General features: G+C 38.6%; 1 protein-coding gene across 4 annotated transcripts in view; it reads left to right on the top strand.

Annotated features, from left to right (window-relative positions):
- EFHC1 (EF-hand domain containing 1) overlaps nucleotides 1-26,537 on the top strand; it is a 90,494-nt gene that overhangs the window by 49,901 nt on the left and 14,056 nt on the right. For 3 of the 4 annotated variants that reach the window (XM_051855624.3, XM_089333168.1, XM_089333170.1), the window contains 3 exons: nucleotides 15,484-15,624; nucleotides 25,311-25,524; nucleotides 25,929-26,076. In XM_051855624.3, coding sequence (XP_051711584.2) covers nucleotides 15,484-15,624; nucleotides 25,311-25,524; nucleotides 25,929-26,076 — 503 coding nt within the window. Of the gene's footprint in view, nucleotides 1-15,483; nucleotides 15,625-24,736; nucleotides 24,963-25,310; nucleotides 25,525-25,928; nucleotides 26,077-26,537 lie in introns of those variants that run through there. The other variant, XM_089333169.1, reaches the window with a different exon arrangement.

The raw sequence follows: 26,537 nt of genomic DNA, 5'->3' as shown, positions 1-26,537 counted from the left end.
CAGGCTATTTTGATTATAACTGCCCTGTAGTATGTATTGAAATCAGGTATTGTGACACCTCTGGCTTTGTTTTTGTTGTATAAGATTGCTTTAGCTATTCAGGGTCTTTTGTGTTTACATATGAATTTAAGCATCATTTTTTTCTAGATCTGAGAAGAATGTCATTGGTATTTTGATTGGGATCACATTGAATCTGTAAATTGCATATATTGCCTTGAGCATGTTGAGGAATGTTCCTTCTATACCCAATTTCCTTAAGGTTTTCATCATGAAATGATGTTGTATTTTATCAAATGCTTTCTCTGTATCAACTGAGATAATCATATGGTTTTTGTTCTTCAGTGTGATTAACACAATGTGATGTATCACATTGATTGATTTGCAAATAGAACCACCCCTGCATACCAGGAATATATCCCACTTGGCCTAGGTGTATGATCTTTCTGATGTGTTGTTGGATTCAATTGGCTAGAATTTTGTTGAGGAGTTTTGTGTCTATATTCATCAGGGAAATTGGTCTATAATTCTCTTTTTCTGTTGCATCTTTTCAGGTTTAGGAATTAAGGAGATACTGGCTTCATAGAAAGAATTTGGGAGGATTCCTTCCCTTCAAATTGTTTTGAGTAACTTGAGAAGTATTGGTGTTAGTTCTTCTTTAAATGTCTAGTAGTGAAGCAGTGAAGCCATCTGTCCTGGGCTTTTCTTTGTTAGGAGGGCCTTTGTTACTGATTCAATTTCCATATTGGTTATGGGTATGTTAAGGTTTTCTATGTCTTCATGGTTCAATTTAGGTAGGTTGTATGTGTCTAGGAATCTATCCATTTCTGCTAGATTTTCCAGTTTGTTGGCATACAGCTCTTTGTAGTAATTTCTGATGACTTTTTATTTCTGTAGTATCTGTTGTTGCATTCCCTTTTTCATATCTAATTTTATATTTTGGTTCTTCTCTCTCCTTTTTTGGTTAGTTGGGCCAATGGTGTGTCAATTTTGTATATTTTTTCAAAAAACCAGCTCTTCCTTTTGCTTATCTTTTGTATTGGTTTTTTAAATTCAATTTGTTGATTTCTTCTCTAATTGTAATTATTTCTTTTCTCCTCCTCATTTTGGGTTTTTTTGCTGTTGTTTCTCTAGATCCTTGAGATGCACTGATAGCTCATTTATTTGGTTCCTTTCCAGTTTTTTGATGTAGGCACCAATTGCTATAAACTTTCCTATTAACACTGCTTTTGCTGTATACCATAAGTTTTGATATGTTGTATTGTCATTTTCATTTGCTTCCAGAAATTTTTTGATTCTCTCTTGATTTCTTCTATGATCCACTGTGCATTCAGGAGCATGTTATTCAGTCTCCATGTGTTTGCATATGTTCTAGGGATTCCTGAGTTGTTGATTTCCAGCTTCATTTCATTTTGTGGTCTGAGAAGATGCATGGTATGATTTAAGTTTTTTAATTTACTGAGACTTGCTTTATGGCCTACAATGTGGTCAAATCCTAGAGAAAGATCAATGTACTGCTGAGAAGAATGTGTATTCTACAACTGTAGAATATCTGTTAGTTCATTTGGTCTATAGTCTCAATTAACTCTGGTGTTTCTTTGCTGATTTTCTGTCTGGTTGATCTGTCCATTGCTGAAAGTGGGGTATTGAAGTCCCCCATTTTATTATATTGACGTCTACATCCCCCTTTAGATCCCTTAACATTTCTTTTACATAGCTAGGTGCCCTGTAATTAGGTGCATGTATGTTAATAATAGTTGCATCTTCCTGTTGAATTGATCTCCTAATAATTACATAGTGCCCTACTTTGTCTCTTTTAACAGTTTTTATGTTAAAGTCTATTTTATCTGATATTAGGATGGCTACACCAGCTCTTTTTTGCTTTCTGTTGGTGTGGAATATCTTTTTCCATCCTTTCACTTTTAGTCTGCATGCATCTTTGTTGGTGAGATGTGTTTCTTGTAAGCAGCAAATAGATGGGTTTTGTCTTTCAATTCATTCAAGAAGTCTGTGTCTTTTAACTGGAAAGTTGAGGTCATTTAACTGGAAAGTTGATGTCATTTACATTCAAGGTGACTATTGATAAGTAACAGCTTTGCCCTGCCATTTTTCCAAATATATTTCTAATTTTTACTTTGAATTTCCTTTGAACTTTTACAGGGAGATTTGCTTCCTTTACCTTTCATACTGATGACCATGTTCAGACGTTTTCTGTGTATAAAACATCCTTGAGTATCTTATGTATGGCCAGACAGGTGGTGACAAATTCTTTTGATTTCTGTTTGTTTTGGAAGATCTTTATTTAACCTTCATTCATAAATGAAAGCTTTGCAGGTTATAGTACTGTGGATCGACAGTTCTTTTCTCTTAATGCTTGGAATATATCTTACCATTCTCTCCTAGCCTATAGGGTTTCTAATGAGAAGTCCTCTGTGAGTCTAATTGGGGATCCCCTGAAACTAATCTGGCATTTCTCTTGTGCATATTTTAGAATGTCTCTTTATGTTTTACTCTGGTCAGTTTAATTACAGTGTTTCATGATGAATATCTTTTCTGGTCATGTCTATTAAGAGTTCCTTGTACTTTCTGTACTTGGATGTCCCTTTCTTTCTCCAAATTAGGGAAGTTTTCTTTATTGTTTCACTAAAAAGACCTTCTAATTCTTTCTCTCTTTCCACACCTTTAGGAACCCTAGAACCGGTATGTTGGGTCACTTGATAATATCCTGTAGATTCCAAACAGTGTTTTTTAGTTTTCTGATTTCCTCTTCTTGTTCTTGGTTTGACTGTATAATTTCCTGTGCTTTATCTTCTAAATCAGATATTCTTTCTTCTGCTTCACTGATTCTGTTTTGAGGCTTTTTACTGCAATTTTTATTTGTTCAATTGAATTCTTCATTTCATTTTGATTTCTAAGATCTCAGTCTCATGGGAGAAATTTTCTTTCATGAACAGAATTCAGTAGTTCATGCATTTGCTTCTGATTACTTCTGTGTAACCTCATGATCAATGTTTTTAATTTCATTTCTTGCATTTCTTCAATCTCATCATCTTCACAATCTAGTATTGAAGTGTTGTGTTGTTTTGGAAGCATCATGTTGTCTTCCTTCCTCTTGTTTCTTGAATTTATGTGTTTTTTATTCAGCATTTATGGAAATACTGGTTGGTTTCTTCTGGTTTTTTTCTGCCATGATGGCTTTTATCTTTGTACTATGCCTCTTGTAGATATGTGGAGTGTCTTCTTTCAGTGAATATCTAGAGGTGTGTGGTGGGGGTGGCCAGGGCCCTCTTTCTAGCTCTCCAGGGTGAAGGATGTGTCTGAAGTGACACACCCAGGTTTGGCTTGGTAAATCTTTTTTTTTTTTTTTTTAATCAGAGGGAGATTTACTCTGTTCAACTGAGCTCTTCTCCTCTAAGGAGACCAGTGTCTGAGCACTAGCCCAGTGAGTATATTATTTGTCTTCTCTGTCCCAAGGACCACACAAAGGATCCATGCAGTCTTCAGTGTAAGCTCAAATTCCCAGGCAATGTCCCTTACCAGGTAACTGGAAGCCCTGAGCATGTGTAATCTCTCACAGTGACTGCCCAAAGTCCCAGCCACACTGTGAGTTCTGAGTCCTCCCACCCAACCTTGTTTGTTTTTTTTTTTTTTTTTCCAGTTCCAGCATACAAGCCTCCCATAGTCACGAGCACTCAGCCCCCTGTTAGTTCTCCCTAACAGAGTCAGGGGTTTCAACTTGGCTAATTGCTGGGCACAGACACAAGCTGGAGCAGCTGTTACATATATCCAAAATGGTGCCTGCTCTATCAGCTTGTTACAGGACACCAAGGTGATCAGGAAGAAACATGTCCCTCTTTTTTTTTTTTTTTGGTTTTTCCTCTAGTTGGCAGGTACACTATCCCCCATGGGACTCCAAACTGGGTTCCCTCTAGACTCTTCCTGCAGCTTTATCACAAGTGGCTTGGGCTGCTGCAGTATAGTCTCACCTTACTTGCCCATGCTGGTGTGGAAGCTCTCGGCTGCTAGAGTCCTGAGCCATGGGCATCCATGCCCTCCATGGAGCTCCACCATGTCCCTCTAATTTGCCCTCTGAATTTCCTCTGACATTTTCTCTCTAACTCTTCACTGAGACTGCAATCACTCCACTTTTTGAAGCTGTCCTCTCCTAGACCAGAGCAGTAGGCTCCTACCTACTCGACCATCTTGGGACCTCTTCCTGGGTATTAAATTTAGGTCTTTGTTCCATCTTGAGTTGATTTTTGCATATGATGAGAGGTATGGATCTAATTTCATTCTTCTAAATATATGCATCCAGTTTTCCAGCACCATTTGTTGAAGAGATATCATTACTTCACTGTATGGTCTGAGCACTTTTGTCACAAATAGTTGGCTGTATGTATGTATGCAGATTAATTTCTGGGCTCTATGTTCTGTTCCATTGATCTATGTAGTGGTTTTTATGCTAGTTCCAAGCTGTTTTAATTACTATAGTTTTGTAGTATGCTTTGAAGAAAGGTAATGTGATGCCTCCAGTTTGATTTTTCTTGCTCAGGATCACTTTAACCATTGTGGGTCTTTTGTGATTCTGTATGAATTTTAGGATTGCATTTTTGAGTTCTGTAAAGAATGTCATTGGTATTTTGATAGGGATTACATTGGAGACTGTTTTAGATCGTATAGACATTTTTAAAAGATTTACTTTATTTATTTGAAAGACAGTTACAGAGAGACAGAGAAAGAGATCTTCCATCTGGTGGTTCATTCCCCAAGTGGCCACAACAGCTAGAGCTAAGCCAATCCAAAGCCAGGAGCCAGGAGATTCTTCTGGGTCTCCCACATGGGTGCAGGGTCCCTAGGACTTGGGCCATCTTCTACTGCTTTCCCAGGCTATAGCAGAGAACTGGATTGGAAGTGGAGCAGCTGGGATTCAAAAGCGCCCATATGGGATGGTGGAGCTGCAGGCATGGGCTTTAACCCGCTGTGCCAGAGCACCAGCCCCAATAGTGTAGACATTTTGATGATATTGATTCTTCCAATTCATGAGCAAGGAATATATTTCCATATTTTGTGTCCTTGATGATTTCTTTCATCAGTGTTTGATAATTTTCATTGTAGAAATCTTTCACTTCTTTGATTAAATATATTCCTGAATGTTTGATTTATGTGTGTGTGTGTGTGTGTGGCTATTGTGAATGTGATTTCTTTCTTAATTTCTCTTTCAGTGAGTTCATTATTAGCATATAAAAAGGTAGTTTTTGTGTGCTTATTTTATTTTATTTATTTTTTAAAGATTTACTTATTTATTTGAAAGTCTGTTACACAGAGAGAGGAGAGGCGGCGGGGGGGGGGGGGTGTCTTCCATCTGATGGTTCACTCTCCAGTTGGCCACAATGGCTAGAGCTGTGCCGATCAGAAGCCAGGAGCCAGGAGTTTCTTTCAAGTCTCCCACGTGGGTGCAGGGACCCAAGAACTTGGGTCATCTTCTACTACTTTCCCAGGCCATAGCAGAGAGCTAGATGGGAAGTGGAGCAGCTGGGTCTCGAACCAGCGCCCATATGGGATAATGGCGCTTCAGGCCAGGGCGTTAACCAGCTGCACCACAGCATTGGCCCCAATGTGTGTTTATTTTATAACCTGCAACTTTACTGAATTGGTTTATCAATTATAACAGCTTTTGGTGGAAAGTTTAGGTTTTTCCATGCACAACATCATGTTGTATCCAAGCATGGATAATTTGACTTCCTGTTTTTCAATTTTTATGCCCTTTATTTCTTTCTACCCCTTAATTGCTGTTGCCAAAAATGACCAGTACTTTATTCAATCAGAATGGTAAAAGTGGGCATCCTAGTCTTGTTCCAGATCTGAGGGAAAATGCTTTCAGCTTTTCCCCATTCAGTATGATACTGGCTGTTTGTCATATATAGACTTTGTAATTTTGAGGTATGTTGCTTCTATACCAAATTTGTGGGGAGTTTTTTTTTTTTATCATTAAGGAGTATTGAATCTTATCAAATGCTTTCTCTGTATATGTTGAGATAGCCATATGTTTTTTGTTCTTCATTCTGTTGATGTAATTTATGGCATTTATTGATTTGAGAATGTTGAACTACACTTGCATTCCTGGGATAAATCCCACTTGATTGAGATGTGTGATCTTTTTTATGTGGTTTTTTAATTTGATTTGCTAGTATTTTGTTGAGAATATTTGTATATATGTTCATTAGGCATATAGGTCTGTTGTTTTTGTCTCATGTCTTTGTTCAATTTTGGTATCAAAGTGATACTGGCCTCATAAAAATAGTTTGGCAGAGTTCCATCCCATTCAATATTTTGGAAAAGTTTCAAAAATATTGGAGGTACTTTCTGTTTGAATATTTTCTAAAATTCAGTAATAAAGCCATTCAGTTCTAGACTTTTCCTTCATGGAAAACTTTCAATTACTGCTTCAATCTCATTGCTTGTTACACATCAATTTAGATCGTGCATATCTTGATTTAATCTTGGTCGGCTATATGTATCCAGGAATTTATAAATTCCTTCAAGGTTTTCCCAGTTTATTAGATTATAGCTCTTCATTGTAGTTTCTTTTTAAAACATTTTTAAAAGATTTATTTATTTATTTGAAAGTCATAGAGAGAGAGGGAGGGAGAGACAGAGAAAGAGATCTTCCAACAGCTGGTTCACTCCCCCAAATAGCCCCAACAGCCAGAGCTGGGCTGTTCCAAAGCCCAGCTTCCTCTGGGTCTCCCATGTAGGTGGCATTGGCCCAAGGACTTGGGCCATTTTCTGCTACTTTCCCAGGCACATTGGCAGGAAGTTGGATTGTAAGTAGAACAGCTAGGATTTGAACTGGTGCCCATATGGGATGCCAGCACCACAGGCAGTGACTTTACCCATTCTGCAATAGTACCAGCCCCCATATTAGTTTCTTATAATCCTTCGAATTTCAGAGGACTCAGTTGTTTTCATCTCTAATATATTTATTTTAGTCTTTCCTCTTTTTGTCATTGTTAGACTGGGTAAAAGTTTACCTATTTTGTTTATCTTCTCCAAAAACTAACTTTTTTTTAGGTTCAATTTCATTTATTTCTGTTCTGATCCTTACTATTTCTTACCTCCCACTAATTTGGGGTTTGGTTTGTTCTTGTTTTTCTAAGTCTTTGAGATATATAATTAAATCTTTAATTTGAGACTTTTTCCTTTTTTTGAATGTAAGCACTTAATGCTATAAATGTCCATCTTAATACTGCTTTTGCTGTATCCCACAGCTTTTGATATGTCGTGTTTTCATTTTCATTTATTTTAAGAAAGTTTCAGTTTCCTTTTTAATTTCTCCAATGACCCATTGGTAATACAGTAGCATGTTGTTTAATTTCCAAATATTTATGAGTGTGCTGTTTTTCTTTCTGTTGTAGATTTATAGTTTTATTCCTTTATGATCTGAGAAGATACATGATATGATTTCAGTCTTTTTAATTTACAGAGACTTGATTTATGGCCTGATATACGGTTTATCCCAGAAAATATTCCATGTGCTGATGAGAAGAATGTATATTCTGAAGCTGTTGGGTGAAATGTCCTGTAAATGTCTGTTAGGTCCATTTGCTTGATAGTATGTTTCAACTTCTATGAATCTTTATTGACTTTCTGTCTGGATAATTTGTCCATTGAGGAGAGCTGGGTGTTTAAGTCACCCACTATTATTGTATTGTATATCTCTCCCTTTAGATCTACTAATATTTGCTGTATATATCTGGATGGTCTTGTGTTTGGTGCACATATGTTTACAATTGTTTTGGCTTCTTGCCGAATTGAAACAAAATACAGTGTCCTTCTTTATCTCTTTTTAGAGATTTTATTTAAAGTCTGCTTTATCTGATACCAGGATAGCTATTCCTGCTCATTTTTTTGATTTCTGCTTGTCTGGTCTATCTTTTTCCAGCCCTTCCATTTTAGTCTGTGTGTATATACCTTTTTGAAGTGAGTTTCTTGTATGCAGAATATAGTAAGGTCTTGGTTTTTTATTCATTCAGTCAACATAAGTCATTTGGCTGGAGGATTTATTCCATTTGTATTCAAGGTTAGTGTAGAGCGATAAGAATTAACGCCTGTCATTTTGTTGATTGGATACTGATTATACCTGCTTTGTTAGTGATTTTTGTGGTGTCATGTATTTTTATGATGTTTATTTCTAATGCAGGACCCCTTAAGGTTTTCTTGCAATGTTGATCTGGTGATGGTGAGTTCTCTCTGTTTTTGCTTATCTGGAAAATACCTTATTTTTTCAGTTTTTAAAGAAAGCTTTGTTGGATATAACATTATTGATTGGAAATGTTTTCCTTTTAAGACCTTAAATATATCATCCCACTCTTTTCTGGCCTATAGGGTTTCTGCTGAGAAATCTGATGTTATCTAATGTGGTTTTCCTTTATATGTAATGACACTTTTCTCTTACTGTCATTATAATTCTCTCCCTGTCCTTAACCTTTGACATTTTGACCATAGTATGCCTTGGAGAAGATTTTTGATTGACTCTGCTTGGGGTTCTTTGAGTTTCCTGTATCTGGATATCCATGTCTCTTTCAAGATCTGGGAAATTTTCAACTATTTTTTCATTTAGCAGGTTCTCAATGCCTTTTTCCTTTTCTTCTCCTTCAGTAATACTTATTATATGAATATTTGGTCATTTAATGATAATGCATATCTCTTGTAGACTTTATTCTTTTTAATTCTTTTCTCTTTATTTTTGTCGAAAGTTTTGTCCTCAAGGTCAGAAATCCCTCCACTATTCTGCTGTTAAAGCTCTCAATTGTATTTTTTTATTTCACTCATTGAGGATTTCATCTTTAAAATTTCTATTTGGTTCTTCTTAATGATTTCTGTTTCTTTAGTAATATTTTCATTCATGGCACTATTGATTTCCTCATTTCTTTAGTCTGTTTATCTATATTCCCCTTATCTCATTGGATTCCCTTAACAGTCATTATTTTGAATTCTGTAACTGTCATTTCATAGATTTCCTTCAGTTCAGGATCTAAATCTGGAGTATTATTTTGTTCTTTTGAAAGCATCATGCTACTTTGCTTGTTTGTTTCTCCTGTGTCTTTACATTGATTTCTATGTATCTGGTATGATCATCCCTTCTTCTTTATGGAATAGGTTTTATTGGAATAGAATTTATGGTTTAGCTGGAATGCAGGGTATCACTTGGCTTGTTGTTTTGGGTTTGGTACTAAGTGAGTGTAGGAGTGTAGTCTCTGAGTGATTTCTTTTGTCGTAGTCAGTGTCAGTTGTGTCTATCAGTGACATAGTCTAGCCTGCAGCAGTTCTAGGGATACAAGAGTGGTCTTGAGACAAATAAGAGTTTCCTAGGATGAGTGTCTTTGGGCCACAGAGAGTTTGGTATCAGTCTCCCTGGAAATTATAATAGCTAGGGCCTTGTTCCTGGCACTGTAGGAGATGAAAGTGTATGTCCCCTGCCGGTGCCGCGGCTCACTAGGCTAATTCTCCGCCTTGCTGCACTGGCACACCGGGTTCTAGTCCCGGTCGGGGCTCCGGATTCTGTCCCGGTTGCCCCTCTTCCAGGCCAGCTCTCTGCTGTGGCCAGGGAGTGTAGTGGAGGATGGCCCAGGTGCTTGGGCCCTGCACCCCATGGGAGACCAGGAGAAGCACCTGGCTCCCGGCTTTGGATCAGCGCAGTGCGCCAGCCGCAGTGCGCCGGCCTTGGCGGCCACTGGAGGGTGAACCAACGGCAAAAGGAAGACCCTTCTCTCTGTCTCTCTCTCTCACTGTCCACTCTGCCTGTCAAAAAAAAAAAAAAAGAAAGAAAGAAAGAAAGAAAGAAAGTGTATGTCCCCTTGTCTCACTGACAAGCCTGAGTGATAACAGGGCTTGTGACACAAATTGCTGTGGCTCTAGGACTGTGTGATGAGGGTGGGCCCTTCCTCAGGTCCTGCTAAGGAGAGTCCAACTGGTACTATGGCTTATAACACAAATAGTCCTGGTCCTGGGACTGAGCCTGCTCCAGTCCTGGAGGGTGACCAGAAAGTATACAAGGGATTTCATTCTGGAGGTTATGAGCCCAGACTTGTGGAATTCAGGTAGATTCTTCCATCATTCCACAGAGTAGATTCCAGTGGATTGAGAAATGTAAAGCTAATTGTTATAGTCCTGGTGCTGCAGGGTTCAGTGGGGTTATTACCCAGATTGGGAGTGGATTTTTTATGGGCTGCTGCTCGTGTTAGCCTCCAGAAGCTAAGAGGAATCTCTGTGGCTCTGGGGCTAATGCCCCAAAACTCCCACAATTACAGCATGCAGGGACTCTGTGCTTTGCCCCACAAGTTGCCCTGACTTATGCTCTGATTGATTCTGGTAGGAGTGGAACAGAGGCCCACTGCGTGACTTTTTCACTAGAGTCTGGCACTCTGCAGGGGTGGAGGAGGAGATGGAAGCAGCATGGCTTCCCTTCTCCAAGACTAGCAGTTGCTCAGACCTCAGTTAAGCTCCCCATGTTGAAGCAAAATTGGTGGGTGACTGTGGAATTTTCTGTCAGCTAAAACTGTGAATCATGGAGCAACAGCAATTTCTTCCTACCTTGACTTGGTAGGATGGTGGCTCACAGTTGGCAGCTTGCTGTGTTGCATGGCTGGCTGCAGTGGTGTCTTTATCTTTTCTCCTCTTTTCCCATGGAGTCTTCATCATTTTTTCACTTCTCCACCAAAAATTTACATCAATCAGACACCCAGAAACATGGTCTTTCTTTTGTTCTTTTTCTACCCAGGGCAGCTGAAGTTAGCATGGCTATACCCTATTCAGCCATCATGGATCTCCCTCACAGTCACTTTCAAATTTTCCTCATATTTGCAGTTGTTTTTTAATGTCCCACTCTTCTATATTAGCTCCCAAAAGAGGAAAAGATGGAAAAATGAAATGGGGAAATGTTAGCAGTTCTTTAGATTCCCCCCAAACCCTTCAGCTTTAAGGGGAGGGGATCACAGAAATGAAGAGAGCTACACCTGCAATGGCCTGCTGTCTGTTTGTACCTGTCTGATCTGAAGCAGCAGGAAGTGATCAGAGGACAGATCTTCCATATTTGGAGGTCAGGATACTCTTTTGCTCAGTCTGGTTCCCACAAGCTATATGCAGGTTGCTTACACTGCTGATCATAGGGTTAGGGTGTAGGATAGTTAGCTACTACTGTGTTAAGAGCTGAAAATTATGGAAGTTAACTACAATTTAATGTCCTAACCTTCCTCTAGAAGTTACAAATCTTCATTAGTCTCTAGAGTTCCAAAATGATTACTTCAGATAGGTTCTGCCAGTGTAATTATTGTCTAGGTGGGAGGCAGACTCCTGTTGTTGCCTGCTCTGTCATATCCCCAAAATCTTCCTTGTATTACTTTTTTATAATAATTTTAAATGATATTTTTAAAAATTTGTTTATTGGGGCCAGCATTGTAGGTAAAGCCACTGCCTGTGACACTGGCATCCCATTGGGTGCTGGTTTGAGTCCCAGCTGCTCCAATTTCGATCCAGCTCTCTGCTACTGGCCTGGGAAAAGCAGAGGAAGAAGGCCGAGGTCCTTTGGCCCCTGCTATCCATGTGGGAGACCTGAAAGAAATTCCTGGCTTCTGGCTTTGGCCTGGCCCAGACCCAGGCATGGCAGCCATTTAGGGAGTAGACCCGCAGATGAGAGACTTCTCTCTCTCTCTCTTTCTCTCTCTAACTCTGCCTTTCAAATAAATAAAAGTCTAAAAAAATTTGTTTATTTTTAAAGGATGTTTATTTTCATCTACTTAAAAGGCAGAGAGATATAGAAAGAGATGATCTTCCATCTGCTGATTCACTCTCCAAAAATCCACAGCATCCAGGGGTGGGCCAAGCTGAAGCTAGGAGCCAGGAACTCCATCTGGTTCTCAGGATCCCAAGCACTTGTCCATCCACTGTCTCCAAGGATTCATTAGCAGGAAGCTAGATTGGAGTTGAAGTAGCCAGGATTCAAGCTGGTACTTCAATATGGGATGTGGGATCTGAAGTAGGAGCTTAACCCGCTGTACCACAATACTGATACCTGTTCGTTTTAATTTAAGAAAAGAGATGTCTTTTAAAATTCCAGATCCCTAGGGGATTTCATTTTTATTTATTAAATACTTTCACTTAAAAAGTGGTTGGAAGTAAAACAAAGACTGATTCATTGAAGATACAGAAGATGGCTTTCTTTGATTGCAGCATAGCTTTCCTTAGAACCACATGGAAATGCACAATTCAATTCTTTGCACCACAGAAATCCACTCTGATCTGAGAGTAAGTTCATGGCAAAGAAGCAATCTTATAAACTCGAACCTTAGAATTCTAGCCAAGTCAGACAGTGCCTAACAAAGAAGTTGTATGTAATATATTTCTTGAACTGTACTGAAGGAGTTTGCCTATGCAGCCTGTGTATGTTTTCCCAAATGGCAGATGTCTTAGGAAGCCTTTTAGAGGCAATCTTTCATAAAAATAATTAGAAGGAGGATTTGGATTTAGTGTGCATGAGTTCATAGGGACAGTAAAATTTTTGGAAGGAAGTTTGGGTAATAATAGTACCACTTTCTGTCAGTTTTTTTCTCTTATGTAACTCTTTATTAATGAATGTGTTATTGATATAAAAATATAATGAGCAGCATTTGATGCAATATAAAGGGAAAACACCACAGGAAAGATATATAATTTGATCAAGCAAGCTATTTCACTGATTTCATTCATATATAAGGATAGTGTGGGACAGCAGTCTGAGGGATTTGCCCAAGGTCATATTGTAAGGCACAAGGACATTTCTATTATACTTCAGGCATTCTTATTAAAAGAAGTCATATTAACCAAGAGGTAGGGGGAGAGTTATTGCAGCACAGTGATGCCCTTTTCTTAGTGGAAGTGTTGTTATATCTTTTCAGCTAATGATACCTTTTGAATCTTAGGGTACTTTTTTTCTCATTGCTAACATCTTTTTTTTCCTCCCAACCTGCCTTCTAAGGAAAGAAAGGGGAGTAAAGGTTTGGATAAAGAGTAAAGATAACTAAAAAAAAAATTGTAGGTTTCGGTTTGTTTGTTTTGCTATATTCCAGCCCATCTGTATAATAAAGCTAGTTGTATATGGTAAACTTTACATTTGGCACATTAATCAGTGTTTTGTCAGTTTATTTTCAGTAAATTGTACATAGTAAATAACTATAAAACAAATTAAATATCATTTATCTGGAATACTATGGACCCTCAATATTTCACATTTTGGAATTTGGGGGATTTGGGAATATTTGAATACACTTTATTAGTTGAGCATCCATAATTCAAAGTCCAAAATGCTCCAAATCAAATTCAAATGTTCATATTAACGAATGCTCAACTGTATAAATAAATTCTCTCTGCCAGCTCATAGAATTATATGTTGGTTGTGAATGAAAGAACCCCACTTACCAAGCAGCATGTACTTTTCAGTCACTACATGAGTTATCCTTAGTCATTACCCCTCAGCCATTTTAATTCTAAACACCGTAAGTAGAAAATAGGGAAAAGAAGGTGTAGCACAATCTAGAAGGATAAAGCTAGAACCCAGCCAGGGGTCAGAGATGTAAATAGATATGAAATGGGTGTGTTCAGTTTGACAATCATGGCACTCATAGTTCAAGCTGAACTGCTAGTTCAGGAATAACACGGATCCATTGGTGAGATATATTTTACCTCAGGCTGACTCCATCTGGAGGCATGCTGGTAGAGAAGAAGAAAAAGCCAGGACTAGGATGGCTAATCTTATGGAGATGGCTCCTAAAAGCAGTGTCTGAAAAATTATGTAACCCTCAGTGCCATGTATACTATCTTGATTATGAAAGCCCAGGCAGAAGCATGAATATCTGGGAGTGATGATGTTTGTAGTCAGATGAGTGCCTTTTCTAGTCTAGAATAGGACTCTGGCAGTAACTTGGAATATGAGAAGCAAGGTACAAGGACCTCAGGTATATGGTCTGATATTGAGAGACGTCTTTATTCCACACAGGGAAAATGAGATGTGATTCATGTAAAATAGCTATAAGTCTTTTTAAACACAATAACAGGAATTCAAGGCTCAGAGGCTTATAGCTACCTCCTTATTTCAAAATTCCTCAATCTCCAACCCCACTAACCACCCAGAATGCTCTTGTACATTTGGTGCAGACCCAAAGCAAGTTCCAGTTCTACCATTTTGCTGTTTTTTTTTTTTTCCTGTCCTTCAGAGAAACCAAAATGCTTAGCACATAGTTTCTCAGCCCAAGGTCCTTCTGTCCAATGGTAGCTTATGCATTCAATGAGCAGCAGTTTTGCATTTGAAGCAAATTAGGTCATTGTCCGTTGGCTGTATGCATTAGTCATATTCTGATCATGATGATCACAGTTCAAATACATGGATCAGAGGTCAGTATTTTGAATAGTACACCTTGGGTTAATGTAGTGGAGTCAGTCATTGTTGAGGTAATACCCTGGTATGGATGGTGTTAGGTACCATGTGGACTAATATGTTGTAAAGTGATTGAATATAATATATAAAGAGATTTTGGGAGGCTATCTACATGTGGAAAAGTATGGTGCAAGCTAAGTTTCCTGAGAATGCAAAGCAGAAAGAGTCAAGGAAAAAGACCCTGCTGATATTTGCCTAGCATTGTTAAGGAATAGGAAAGTGTCATCTCTGAACTTCAGTTTTTAGGTGAACAAATCCTAGCATCCTATAGTGATGCTTTGAGCTCATCATAGAGTCTGAATGAAAATGTAAGTTCAACCTATGGTTTCATGCTAGCTCATCAACTCTTTTTATTTGAACTTTGGTTCTCTAAGTGAGCCTCTTCATTAGGAAAGGAGAGTCCTGGGTAGATTTGGGATGTGGGTTCTCAAAAAAGTATAGCCATCATCCTCTTCTGAAGAGTAAAACTCAAGAAATAAATATTAAAAATATGGAGGTAAATAGAAAAAGTAGGATGAATTAAATTCTGAATACTCTTCGTCCAACTGTAACACACACATACGCGCGCGCATGCACACACACACACACTTACTTTATTGGAACTGAGGAAACAGTTTCTACAACTCCCTGGTGGAGGGCCATACCCTAGAACAAAGAAGTCACAGACAGACCCTGGGCCTTACCCTCATGAACATGAAGTCATCTGTGTTGAGACTGAGGGTGAGATTAGACTCTGTTTTGGTAGTCAGGGATCAGAAGACATTGGCAGTAGTTTCTATTTAGCACTTGGAGTTATTTTGGAGCATCATCAGTGGCTTGTATGACCAGTGAACATGATGTAAAATCCACAAATAAAAAGGTTATGAATAAGAAACACGTTATTTTTCTGACTATACTTGTATATGTGGAAAGTATTTAAATATTTTCCAAAGTTTTTTAAAGAAATGTATAGTTATCATTAATGTGATTTTTAACAAAAACATCATTTCCTTTGCTCCTTGCTTCCTGTATGTCTCCAGGAATTACCTCCTTATAATGGCTATGGATTAGTTGAAGATTCTGCTCAGAATTGCTTTGCTCTCATTCCAAAAGCTCCAAAAAAAGACGTTATTAAAATGCTGGTGAACGATAACAAGGTGCTTCGTTATTTGGCTGCGCTGGTGAGACTAACGTTTTATATTCAAGATTCTGTTCTGTCTTCATACTATATATAATTGTCTATGTGTCTGCCAGCTGTGGAAAAGCAGTCATTAGGTTGTGTGTTTTGTCAAACAGCCATTGGATCTAGTACCCAACTTTTAGGCAGTTGACTAGTATTAAATATGATGTCTCTGAACCAAAACCTAGTTGAATTCTAGCTTACCCAACAATATTTCCTAGGTCTCCAATCTCTCTGTTCTACTCAAATTTTGACAGACATTTTTGCTTCTTTTATTAAGTGATGGTGAAACTCTGAATTATATTTGATTCCTTTGTGTGTCTATGTGCCTTTCCAGTATGCTGTGATCTCAAGGGTAGAGACCATGTCTTCTTTTTTTAAGATTTATTTCTTTATTGGAAAGGCAGAGTTACAGAGAGGCAGAGGCAGAGAGAGACCGAAAGAGGTCTTCTATCCACTGATTCACTCCCCAAATGGCTGCAATGGCCAGAGCTGTGCCAATCTGAAGCCAAGAGAGCCAGAAGCTTCTTCTGGGTCTCCCACATGGGTGCAGGGGTCAAAGCACTTGGGCCATCTTCTACTGCTTTCCAGGCTATAGAGAGAGAGCTGAATCCGAAGTGGAGCAGCTGGGACTCAAAACTGTGCCCATATGAGATGCTGGCAGTGCAGGCAGCAGCTTTACTCACTTTGCCACAGCATTAGCCCCCAGACCAGGACTTTAACATGCTGCAGCACAGGGCTGGCACTCACTGAATTACTGACTTTAATGTAACCTATGATACATAGCTATGATACATAGCTTCATACATTTTATATTCACTAAGTATAATAAATTGAATCATACCAATTTAATAGGTACTGTATTTGAGAGATTATATGACTAAGTGGTTAAGAGTATGGAATTTGGAAACACACATAAATTTAAATCTCCTACTCCCATTATTAGCTAAATTACCCAATGTGAATTACTGGTAAGAATGTGCAAGATAATTTCTTGAAAATGGGGAAAACAGGGAGATAGAAATGTAAAAATTTAACATAGAAATATGGACCTAAATAGCAAAAGTTGAAGTAAGTTACTTCTTTTTGTGTGTGTGTGTGTGTGTTTCACTTTTTTTTTCACTTTTATTTAATGAATATAAATTTCCAAAGTACAGCTTATGGATTACAATGGCTTCCCCCCCATAACGTCCCTCCCACCCGCAACCCTCCCCTTTCCCACTCCCTCTCCCCTTCCATTCACATCAAGATTCATTTTCGTTTCTCTTTATATACAGAAGATCAGTTTAGCATACATTAAGTAAAGATTTCAACAGTTTGCTCCCACACAGAAACATAAAGTGAAAAATACTGTTTGAGTACTAGTTATAGCATTAAATCTCAATGTACAGCACACTAAGGACAAAGATCCTACATGAGGAGTAAGTGCACAGTGACTCCTGTTGTTGACTTAACAAATTGACACTCTTGTTTATGGCCTCAGTAATCACCCTAGGCTCTTGTCATGAGCTGCCAAGGCTAGGGAAGCCCCCTGAGTTCACCGACTCTGATCATATTTAGACAAGGCCATGGTCAAAGTGGAAGTTCTCTCCTCCCTTCAGAGAAAGGTACCTCCTTCTTTGATGACCCATTCTTTCCACTGGGATCTCGCTCGCGGAGATCTTTCATTTAGTTTTTTTTTTTTTTTCCCCCCAGAGTGTCTTGGCTTTCCATGCCTGAAATACTCTCATGGGCTTTTCAGCTGGATCCGCATGCCTTAAGGGCTGATTCTGAGGCCAGAGTGCTGTTTAGGACATCTGCCATTCTATGGGTCTGCTGTGTATCTCACTTCCCATGTTGGATCGTTCTCTCCCTTTTTTTTTTCTATCAGCTAGTATTTGCAGACACTATTCTTGTTTATGTGATCCCTTTGGTTCTTAGTCCTATCATTATGATCAATTGTGAACAGAAATTGATCACTGGGATTAGTGAGATGGCATTGGTACATGCCACCTTGATGAAGTAAGTTACTTCTGGGAATAGGAAATGAGAGTGGGGATGGTAGGTGAGGTAACTTTTAAAACTATATACACGTACTTGAAAAGATAAAAGTTAACTGAAAACGTAATGAACTAATAACATTTTAGAAAGATGTTAAACAAAACTTTAAATAAAAAGTAAGTTCTCAGAAACTCTAGGCCAATTAAAATGCTCTGTTCCATAAGAATTCTGATCAATGAAGATGTCACAGTACTAAGTTCTTTCAGTTTCTGTTGAAATTCAAGAGGCCTGTTGAATTATGGTCTGATAACTGTGAAGTCTTTTAGAGAAGAAATCGCATCTTCATATAATTTGTAGGTTCTCAATAGCTGTTTGGTGAATGGGTAAATGAATTTGTCTATATACATACTACCCATGAGTTAAGCAATATAATATTTTCCCATTTTATATTTCAAATCATAAGAATCAGAGTGGTTGATTGGCTTGTTCCAGTTTCCAATGCTATTTAGGCAGAAGTGGGACTAAAGTTCAAGCTTGATTTTCAGCCTAGTACACCTTTGATGAAAGACCTGTGTAATGCCTAAAGTAAGAAGAAGGAAAGGACTCATGAATTTGTAAATTTCATAATCTTAAGCTTTTATTCTATACTTGAAAATTCTTAAAAATTATTGCATAGAGCCTTATAAATTAAAAATGTTGTATTGATAAATGAGAAGAAAGGATAAATTTATATTGATTGGAATCATTTATTCTCACAAATAACCTAGACAAACATGCTATATCACAAAAGGTTCAAACGGTTCAAAAGTCAACAGTAGTCTTCTATTTCTAGCAATGATAGGCTAGATAATTTGGATCAGCCTTCTATCACTGAGGGTGTGTGTGATGTGTATGTGTGTGTGTGTGTGTAAATGCTTGCCAATGCTACGCAACTAGCAAGATATGAAAAAAATCAGGACACACATTTGGTACAGTGGGTAAGATCTATTTTAGATCTATATCAAGTCCCTGTTCTCCCAGTTCCAGCTTCCTGTTAATGCACATCCTTGGAGGAAGCAGGTGGTGGCTCAAGAACTTAGGTCCCTGCTATCCACATGGGAGACCAGGATTGAATTCCTGGCTTTTGGCTTTGGGCTTGCTCTGGCTGTTGCAGGCATTTGAGGGGTGAACCAGCAGATGGGAGGTCTCTCTGTCTCACTGCCTTTCAAATAACAATAATAAGAAAAAAGACATGAAAAATTGCTGAGTAAGAACCAAGAGAAAAATTAAAACCAAAGAGGTAAGCCTGCTTTACTGGGACATTTTTCCTCTGTGCATATTTACTAATTGGAGAAGCAGCACCTCAGAGGGCAAACATTAGAATCTAGAGCCCAACAGAGGAGAAGCACATGGTAAACACTCTGCTTTAGTCTGTGAGTGGCTAATCCTTGAAGAGACAATTGTCTGGCTTTGAATGATCCCAGTCCCTGAGACCTGTTTCACCAATCAAAGTAAGGTGATTCAGATTCTAACACCCCTAAGTGGCTATATAAATTCTCAGAAGACAGAGAATCATTCTAGGTTTCAAATTATTTCTACAAGCAATTTAATATATACATTTTATGTTACTCACCACAAAATAATATTAATAATACAGTGTTCAGAAACAAGGCAAAATAACATGGGGAAAATGGCCAAATCCAATGGAAAATAGAAATAAGTCCATAGAGGCTTCAAATACTGCTGTTATCAAACTTAAAAAAAGAAAAGCTATATTTACTACATCTAAGGTAATAAACAATAATATTGAGAATATCAACAGAGAATGAGAAACAAACTGAAAAGTCTATTTCAGTTCTGAAAAACCATTACATTAGCAGAATAAATGAGAAAAATAAGGTTCTGAAAAGCATTTAACAAAATTAACATATTGATTTAAAAACAGAATTCAATAAAGTAGAAAATAAAGGGAATGTATTTAAGCTAATAAGGAGTATTACCAGATATACACTGTAAATAGCATCCTTGAAGATAAAATATTGAAAGTATACTTTCTGAGACTAGAAACAGAGCAAAACTGCTCTTCCTACTTCTGTTCTATATTTTTCTGAAGGATCCAGCTAAAGCAGTAAGACAGAAGGGAGATAAAAAAATAGAGATTTAAGGGGAAGAAATGAAAATTTCATTATACAAATGAATTACTGTATATGTAGAAAACAAAAATGAGGGCCGGTGCCGTGGCTCACTTGGTTAATCCTCCGCCTGCGGTGCCAGCATCCCATATGGGCGCCGGGTTCTAGTCTGGGTTGCTCCTCTTTCAGTCCAGCTCTCTGCTGTGGCCTGGGAAGGCAGTAGAGGATGGGCTAAGTGCTTGGGCCCCTGCACCCGCATGGGAGACCAGGAGGAAGCACCTGGCTCCTGGCTTCAGATCGGCATAGCTCCAGCCGCAGCGGCCATTTGAGGAGTGAACCAAAGAAGGAAGACCTTTCTCTCTCTCTCTCTCACTGTCTAACTCTATCTGTCAAATAAAAAAAAAAATGAATCTACATTCTATGTTAGTAGAATCAGTATACTAAGGCAACCAATAGGAATTAAAGTTAAAAAATGCTACGTACCATGGCATCAAAAATATTAAATCTCTAGAGAGGGAGAGGGAAGAGAAAGCAAGAGTGAGAGCAAGAGAGAGGCTTTCTATTCATGGTTTCACACCCCAAATGGCCATAATGGACAGAGCTGAGCCAGGCAAAGCCAGGAGCCAGGAGCTCCATCCCAACTTCCTGTGTAAGTAGCAGAAACCTGGACCGTCGTCTTCTTTTTTTTTTTTTTTTTTTTAATTTAATTTTTTTACAGGCAGAATGGACAGTGAGAGAGAGAGACAGAGAGAAAGGTCTTCCTTTTGCCGTTGGTTCACCCTCCAACGGCCACTGCGGCCGGCGCGCCGCGCTGATCTGAAGCCAGGAGCCAGGTGCTTTTCCTGGTCTCCCATGCGGGTGCAGGGCCCAAGCACTTGGACCGTCTTCTGCTGCTTTCCCAGGCACATTAGCAGGGAGCGGGATGGGCAGCAGAGAAGCCGGGCCTCCAACCAGTGCTCAGATAGGATGCTGCATCACAGGCGGTGGCTTAACTCACTGAACCACAATGCCGGCCCCATAATTCAACATAGCTGAAAAACAGACCTAAATGCCCATATACAGGATACTAGATAAACTACCGTATGTGTATACAATGACTTGAATTCTATTTGATGAAAATTAATAGATTACATATAACAACATAGATAAATCACACAACTTCAGATTAAGAATGTAGTCACAGCAGGATAAGTACACATTATATAATTCCATTTATATAAGATTAAAAAACAAGTGAAACAAAGCTGTTTAGGGGTGGCTACCTTGAAGTAAAACTACAGAAATCATAAAACTCAAGATAACAGCTCCTTTAATGAGGAGAGGATAAACCGTGGATGGGAGGGAACTTTCTAGATTCTGTCAGTGGTTGGTTTCTCAATCTGGGAGGTGGTTCAAAGGGTTTTAACTTTATGAAAATTCTTTGTTCTGTAAATTTGGAATTTTTTTTTGGTGTGGTTTTCTCTAAGTTTTATAATTGACTATAGAAATGTTTAAAAGAAAGCTAGTAAAACTAATAGTAAAGAAATTATGCATAACTTCGTATGGACAAGAAAAAAGAAGTGGTATTCTGATTGTGCTAATACTCAAATGTTTTCTCCTGACCTGTTTGGTGAAATGAATAATGTCATCGTCAGGCTCAAGACAAAATTCCTGGTGAAGAAAGGGTGCCTGACAATAAGGAGGAAAGGTTTAGGAGTGAGGTGTAGACTTCAGAAGAAACAATGAAAATTCAAAAACAGGGGAGTGTATTGGAGAACTTATCAGAGACAAGTATAGTTCAGCCCCATAGATTCAGACAAAGACACTGATGTATTCTGAGAAAATGGAATGTACTAAACCCAAGCAAATGAGTGGGGTCTAGGTAAAAATATGCTGATAAACCATGTGGGGCTTAGAGTGGAGGACTGGTTGAGTACCTTAGGCAGGCTTAAGAAGAGCAAAAGAAGTATTATTTGAGCTGGGATTTTCAAAGTAGTTTGCATGCCCTCCAAGAGGTATGTAGAATGGCACAATCTACAGTGTAAAAATTACATATTTTATATTTATTATGAGTGCATTTATTATATAACCCATCATATATTTTTAAAGGTTTATTTATTTGAAAGGCAGAACATCAGAGAAAGAGGGAGAAACAGAGAGGGAGAAGGAGAGGGAGAGGGAGAGAGAGATCAATCTTCCATCTGCTGGTTAACTCCTAAAATGGCTGTGCAATAGTCAGGTATAGGCTAGGCTGAAGTCAGGAGCCAGAATCTAATTCCTGATCTCCCATGTGGATGGCAGGGGTCCAAGCACTTGGGCCATTATCTGCTGTCTTCCCAGGCCAAGAAGCCAGAACTCAAACCAGCACTCCGATGTAGGATTCCCACGTCACAAATGGTGTCTTAACCTGCTGTGCCACAACTCTGGCCCTACCTCTCATATTTTTATATGTGATTTGCTGTGCACAAAATGTGCATATTTATATAGAAGAACATATCTTTCATTATTAATTCACCTAACAAATATTATGGACTACTGTGGGCTAGACATAGTTCCAGGTAGTGAGGGTACAGTGGAGAATGAAAATGACAAATTGCTGCCCTCATAGAACGTAGATTCTAGTTGACATTCTAGTTAATAAATGAATACATCATAAATGATGAGTGGTAACACATACTGTTAAAGCAAGAGACGGAGATATTGTTAACTCTTTGATATGCACTAAGTACATGGTATCTTTTCTGGGATATTTTTACCAAAAATGCAAAATGAAATGCACGAAGAACATTCAACAAAATAATTGCTCAATAGTCTTCAAAAATGGCAAGATCAGGGCTGGTGCTGTGGCGCAGCGGGTTAAAGCCCTAGCTTGAAGCGCTAGCATCCCATATGGGCACCGGTTCTAGTCCCGGCTGCTCCTCTTCCAATCCGCTTTCTGCTGTGGCCTGGGAAAGCAGTGGAGAGTGGCCCAAGTCCTTGGGCCCCTGCACCCACGTGGGAGACCCGGAGGAGGCTCCTGGCTTTGGATCAGTGCAGCTCCAACCATTGTGGCCATCTGGGGAGTGAACCAGCGGATGGAGGACCTCTCTCTCTGTGTCTCTACCTCTCTCTGTAACTCTATATTTCAAATAAAAAAAATAAAAGAAAAAAAGAGAAAAGTGGCAAGATCATGAAAGACAAGGGCATAGTGAAGATCTATCACATATTGGAGAAATAACTAAATTTTATGTGAGATCTTAGATAGATCCTAAAACAGAACAAGAACATTTGTGGAAAACCAGTGAAATTTGAACCAGATCAGTAATTTATTTATAGTATTAAACTATTCTTAGTTTCCTGCTTTTGATAACTCCACTATAGTTATGTAAGATATTATCATGCTGGGACATTTGGGTAGGGGTACATGAGAATTCTCTGTACTAGTTTTGCAGTTCTTTTGTAAGTGTAAACTTAGTTCAAATGATCCAACATTGTTACATATCAGGTTAAGCTGCTGTTTGCAATGCAGGCATCAATATGAGCAGATTGGAGTCCCGGCCGCTCTTCTGCTCCAGCTCCCTGCTAATATGCCTGAAAAAGCAGTGGAAAATGGCCCAAGTATTTGGGCCCCTGACACCCATGTGGGAGACCCAGATGGAGTTTGTCTCTTGGCTTCAACCTAGTCCAGCCAGTCCCAGCCTTTGTGGCAATTTGCAGAGCGAACCAGCAGATGGATAATCTGTCTATTTTTGTATCTCTATCTCTATCTCTATCTCTATCTCTATCTCTATCTCTATCTCTCTGTCTCTCCTCTGTAATTCTGTCTTTCAAAAAAATAAATCTTAAAAATAAGTTCAGTGTCTACAAACTATATTGACTCTGTTAAAAACTGATTAAAATTTTAAAAATTGTTTTATTTGAAAGATGGGAGAAACACAGAGATAAATAGCTTCCATCCACTGGTTCACTCCCCAAATGGCCCCAGTGGCCAGAACTGGGCCTATCTGAAGCCAGGATCCAGGAGCTTCTTCTAGGTCTCCCACTGGGTACAGGGGCCCAACCCCTTGGGCCATCCTCCACTGCTATCCCAGGCATATCAGCAGGGAACTGGACTGGAAGTGGAGCAGCCAGGACTTGATTCAGTGCCTTATGGGATGCTGGTGTCGCAGGCAGCAACTTTACCTGCACTCCACAGTGCCAGCCCCTAAAATTTTTTTAAAAATTAAGAAAAAATCAAACAAAAATAATAGTTCAAATAAAATTTTTTAAAAAATTCTAGTTTTAAAATATTTCTATCACAATGAAGCATTGCTACTGTCCCCTCAACTCTCTTAGTATACCCCTGCTTAAAATTTGTACTTTATTCTAAGTCTGAAAAAAAGCTTTGGAGGGTTGTGAACAGAGGAGAGATGTGATTTTATTTTTATTAACTATCCTGTAGATATTTGTTTAAAAATGTTTTTATTATACAGATGTCCAACCAAAAAGGTCAGGTAATGCTATGAGAAAATTATTCTGCAAAGAATAAACTTATTGGCTATCCTGAATAGATTAGAAATTATTATGTAACTTATTTCATAGTCTGAGAAGGGGTGTGCTGAAGTTGGAGTGTGAGAGGATGATCAGGAATAAGCATGTTTGTATTAAAGCTTAGTCAAGACAGAGTTTATACCTTAAGTATTATTATTTACTTGAACTTGTAAACCAATCATGGAGACTACTTCTATCCTGATAATTCTTGGTGATTTGATTTTGGAAAACGTTTTGTCTATAAGGTAGTTTCTCTGAATCATGTTCCATTCTATGATTTTTTTTACTACTCTTATTCTTCTATTAAATGTTATTTTAAAAATTATAAGTATAAATGGATTTGTTTTAAAAACTAAACCTCGCATAATTGTCTCAAGTTGAACATTATGTCAGCTAAGCAGTCTAAAATTGGCAGAGTGTCAGACAGAGTATAGCCTGTGGGGTCAGCACAGTGGCGTAGCGGGTAAAGCCTACGCCTACAGTGCCAGCATCCCATATGGGAACCGAATCGAGTCCTGGCTGTTCCACTTCCAGTCCAGCTCCCTGTTAATGTTCCTGGGAAAGCGTCAGAAGATGGAACAAGTGCTTGAGCTCCTGTACCCAGTGGGAGGCCCAGAAGAAGCTCCAGGTGCCTGGCTTAGGCCTGGCCCAGCCCTGGCCATTGTGGCCATTTGGGGAGTGAACCAGCAGATGAAAGATTCTCTCTCTGTAACTCTGGCTTTCAACCTTTCAATTAAATAAATAAATATTTCAAAAACAACATGGCCTGTATCTTTTTTGTTTGGGACACATGATGCTTTAAAAGAGTCGGAATGAACATTTAAAAATCAGAGGATTTATGGTGTATTCCAGACTTCTACCTTTGGAAAAACTGGAAGATACATTGGACTTCATATACCCACAGGGCAGTAGTCAACATTAGTTGAGTTGAGGCCTCCCTTAGATGAGGCATGTACTCCTGGGCCACTGAAGTACCCCTATGCAGTTTGTTTATATTAATATAAACCTAACTTGCTTCATTTATATTAAATACCTGGCCCCTATAGACATTTTTAGGGTACCTGGGTACATACACCTTCATAATATCCTCTTTTCATCACTTTTCTAGGAATCTCCTATCCCAGAAGACAAAAATCGCCGCTTTATCTTCTCTTACTTTCTAGCCACTGACATGATCAGTATCTTTGAGCCCCCAGTTCGCAATTCTGGTATCATTGGGGGCAAGTACCTTGGCAGAACTAGAGTTGTTAAGCCACATTCTTCAGTGGACAACCCCATCTACTATAGCCCTGGTGACTTCTTCATTGGTGCTGTGATTGAGGGTAGGTCTAAACACAACTCAGAATTTTCTGCTGATTGGGTGAATGGGCTTAGTTAGAATTTCATTCATTTAACCCTGGTAAAAGGCAATTACGTTTATTCCAGCTATGGGAGAGCTAATGTTCTAAAATAATATACATATATATTAGAATGTCTTACTCTTCTTTCTTATCAATTAAACTCTAAATTGGTAATGTTTGTAGATGTTGCCACTGAACTTTTTAAAGACTGACTAGTGAACTTCTGCATATTAGTTTTTAGAGCTATTATTGAAAGTTCTTTAGTCCGGGTCACAAATGCATGGCTCTCAATTTGTCATTTCTCATTTAAGGGTTAATATTATTTTTCTTTGTGAATGCATGAGGGAAACATAGCCAACCTAAGTTTATTACTACCCTCTCCACAGTGTTTGGCCATCGGTTTGTTATCCTTGATACAGACGAGTATGTTCTGAAATACATGGAAAGCAATCCTGCCCAGTACTCACCAGAAGCGCTCTCATCAGTTCAAAGTCTTATCCAAAAGCGAGAAGCTCCAGCATCAAAATTGGAAAAGTATGTCTTGACTGCCTAGGTTTCACTTTAGCTTTGGCACATAGGAGATATTCAGTAGATTTTTGACAAAGTGAATGGGTAATCGCATTATACATTTTTTGGATTTCCTCTACCAGGTTAAGAGTTACTCAATATACACAGAACACTCCCTGAGTTCACTATAATAAGAAGCTTAGAACTTTCTCAACTCCATTTATTTAACAATTACTGGATGCCTACTAGGTTTCAGATACTATCACTAGATCCTTGGGCTTTATTCAGTAAGCAGAAGAGATTAGAAATTGCTGCCCTGATGGAGTTGTTGACCTTCTAAGCATAAGGAGAGAGACAATCACACAAATAAGTAAATTATATATTATATTGGATGGTAAGTGCTATGGGGAAAAGGAGCAACATATGACTGATAGGGATTTCTGAAGGGTGGCAATGTGTTAGAATTGAACAAGATAAGTGGTTCCACC

This window comes from Oryctolagus cuniculus, chromosome 5 (genome assembly GCF_051225735.1).
Source record: "Oryctolagus cuniculus isolate XC-2025 breed Fujian yellow rabbit chromosome 5, ASM5122573v1, whole genome shotgun sequence".
In the NCBI taxonomy this organism is placed as follows: Eukaryota; Metazoa; Chordata; class Mammalia; order Lagomorpha; family Leporidae; genus Oryctolagus; species Oryctolagus cuniculus.
This window is presented reverse-complemented; position numbering and strand designations above follow the sequence as displayed.